The 2573-nt window shown below is 54.2% G+C and overlaps 1 protein-coding gene across 1 annotated transcript; it reads left to right on the top strand.

The window, feature by feature from the left end:
- Positions 1-47: 47 nt before the first annotated feature.
- On the top strand, positions 48-2534 carry CDV56_100022 (uncharacterized protein; the record flags this gene model as incomplete). The annotated part of the gene is made up of 3 exons (XM_026753641.1): positions 48-359; positions 1968-2107; positions 2216-2534. 3 exons carry the CDS (start codon positions 48-50, stop codon positions 2532-2534), a joined length of 771 nt encoding a protein of 256 aa, XP_026609430.1.
- Positions 2535-2573: the final 39 nt, after the last annotated feature.

Here is a 2573-nt window from a genome sequence, read left to right as displayed (position 1 = left end):
TGCGGTCTGAGCGGGGGCAGACCCCATACCGGCCGCTGCTGGCATACATGAACGAGGCCGCTATCAAGAAGTATGTGCAGCCATGGCAGCAGATATTAGCATTCATTGCGCGGACCCAGGCCCTGCATGATTGGGCCAGCCCCAAATATGGAATGACTGCACGGCAGCGTAAGAAATGGCGGCAGCTATGGCAGCTGGCGGGCCAGGCCCCCCAGAGCAGCCCCGATCCCATGGATACCGAGATGGACGACCCGCAGCGGGGTGTGTGGGCCATGACCAATATGGAAAAGGCATGCTTGGAGTTCTGTATTGAGTTACTAAACCAGCACCATCGCAGCCATGAATATGAGAGTGCATTGGTATGTGCCATGGCTGTGTTAGGCTAGGGGGAAACCAGCTGGCGGGACCCCGAGAGTTATCCACTGATATTATCCAAGGTCATCAAGATCGCACGGTTCATGGTGGTCTAGAAGGTATTATGGATGGATCCACACCCGTGGCAGATCATCTAGATGTGGGAGAAGAAGGACCAGAGCGCTGAATGGGTGTTAGCCAGCGCAGATGACATATTAGGGGATATTAATGAGGGGTATGATAGTGATGACGCCATTGCAACCTAATCATCACCCCCCATGTCATCCATCCAGAGTGACAACCTGTTACCTGCCATGGACATGCACCGGCACAGCTATTGACCATTCCAGGAGTAGGTGACATGGATGATGCACTAGTTTATGATTCGTGGCACCCATAGCCCTATAGAAACATTGCTAGATTAGCGTACATATGGGCTTAAGGTCTATTATAATCATACTGCCCCCGGCCATGTGACATAAATAGGGGAGGACCAGTTATTATACCAGCAGATGGCATTCACTATGGGTGATTTCCAGGGGTTCATCCATGGGTTAGTGACTGTAGCTAGGGAGATACTAGGCCATTTATGCATGCAGGATCATGCCCAGATGCCCCCCATTCCATGGTTAGTAATATATGATGATCCCAGCCAGAGCCAGGCCGGGTGGAACTTTTTGCAGGACGCACGGACCCAGTGGCCGGTGGATGGGACCCACTGGATGATCGACCGGCTGTGGGCCGAGCCGGCCATACAGCGGCATTTCATGTGAGGGGGCTGATTCCACCCCGCAGCCATCCAGCAGTATTGGCAGCGCGTGGCCCAGTTCAAGGAGAAGTTAGCCATTATAGTGCATGTCACCGCGGGGCAGCCGGCGCGGGCCCTAGAGTTATTAAGTATTCAGCACTGCAACACCGCGAATAGTAGGCGGCGTAATATATATATTAAGGATGGGATGGTGACATTTGTGACGGCATATCATAAGGGGTTCCACGCCAGTAATGATGTCAAGATTATCCATCGATATGTGCCGCGGGAGGTCGGGGAGTTGGTGGTGTGGTATATGTGGTTGGTGTTGCTGTTTATAGAGCAGTTAGCTGCATGGGAGGCAGCGCAGGCAGCGGCATCACAGACGAACCAGACGAACCAGAGCAACCAGAGCAACCAGAGCAACCAGAGCAACCAGACATCCCAGAGTAGGACCGTCGCCCACACGGCATGGTTATGGGGCCCTGATCCAGGCACCGGCCGTGAATGGTCATCCGAGCGGTTCCGGGAGGCTTTGAAATGAGAAACACGCACCTAATTAGGGACTGCCATCCACATTGCAGCATATCAGGACATCGCCATTGGCATCAGCCGCCGGTTTTTACGTCCATCCACTGCATTTCTAAATAATGTGTAAGAGGCCGACCACATACCAGCAGCCATGGATGCAGATGCTGAGGAGTTTATGGATGATGAGCAGTGGATTGGCCACATTGCTGACTTGCAGGCCGCCCATTCATCACATGTCGCAGGGATGGTGTATGGTTGAAGTATCCACGAACAAGCTGGCAGCACCAACCACCGGTGTGAGATGTTCCGGTTATCCAGTACTAACTGGCATCAGTTTTTGGGGTTTGCATCCGCAGCCACCGCACTATTAATATTAGGCAAGCGCAAACGAGCGCCATGGGAGGATGAAGCCGAGGTCAGTCGCATCGAGCGCTGCCACCAGCTGGCCACCATGGATATGGAAGCAGCCACGCAGTGAATGACTGGGCAGCCTACCATGTGGTTCCGGGGGGTGCAGGACCCGGCCATTCGGACCATCCAGTGAGGGGAGAGCCCCATAGTGGCGGTGATGCCCACAGGTAGTGGCAAGAGCATGTTGTTCATGGTGCCAGCATTCACCGCCCCTGGAGGCACCACCATTGTTATGGTCCCACTGGTTGCATTACGGGCTGATATGCAGCGCCGGTGCCAGCAGCTGGGGATTTCATGTGTTGCATGGGAGAGCCAGCAGCCCCCAGATGCCGCGTTGATCATGTTGGTGACGCCCGAATCCGCGGTCAGCCCCGATTTCCAGACGTTTTTAAACTGGTTGCAGTGGATGCGGCGGTTAGACCGCATTGTGATCAATGAATGCCATGTGGTGTTGAATTCCCAGCGTGATTTCTGGCCCCAGATGGCCTAGTTAGGGAAATTAGTGCAGGCACGCACCCAGATGGTATGG

The sequence above is a fragment of the Aspergillus thermomutatus genome, assembly GCF_002237265.1.
Source record: "Aspergillus thermomutatus strain HMR AF 39 chromosome Unknown NODE_615, whole genome shotgun sequence".
Lineage (NCBI taxonomy): Eukaryota > Fungi > Ascomycota > Eurotiomycetes > Eurotiales > Aspergillaceae > Aspergillus > Aspergillus thermomutatus.
Note: the sequence above shows the minus strand (reverse complement) of the source record. Positions and strands in the feature narration are given on the sequence as shown.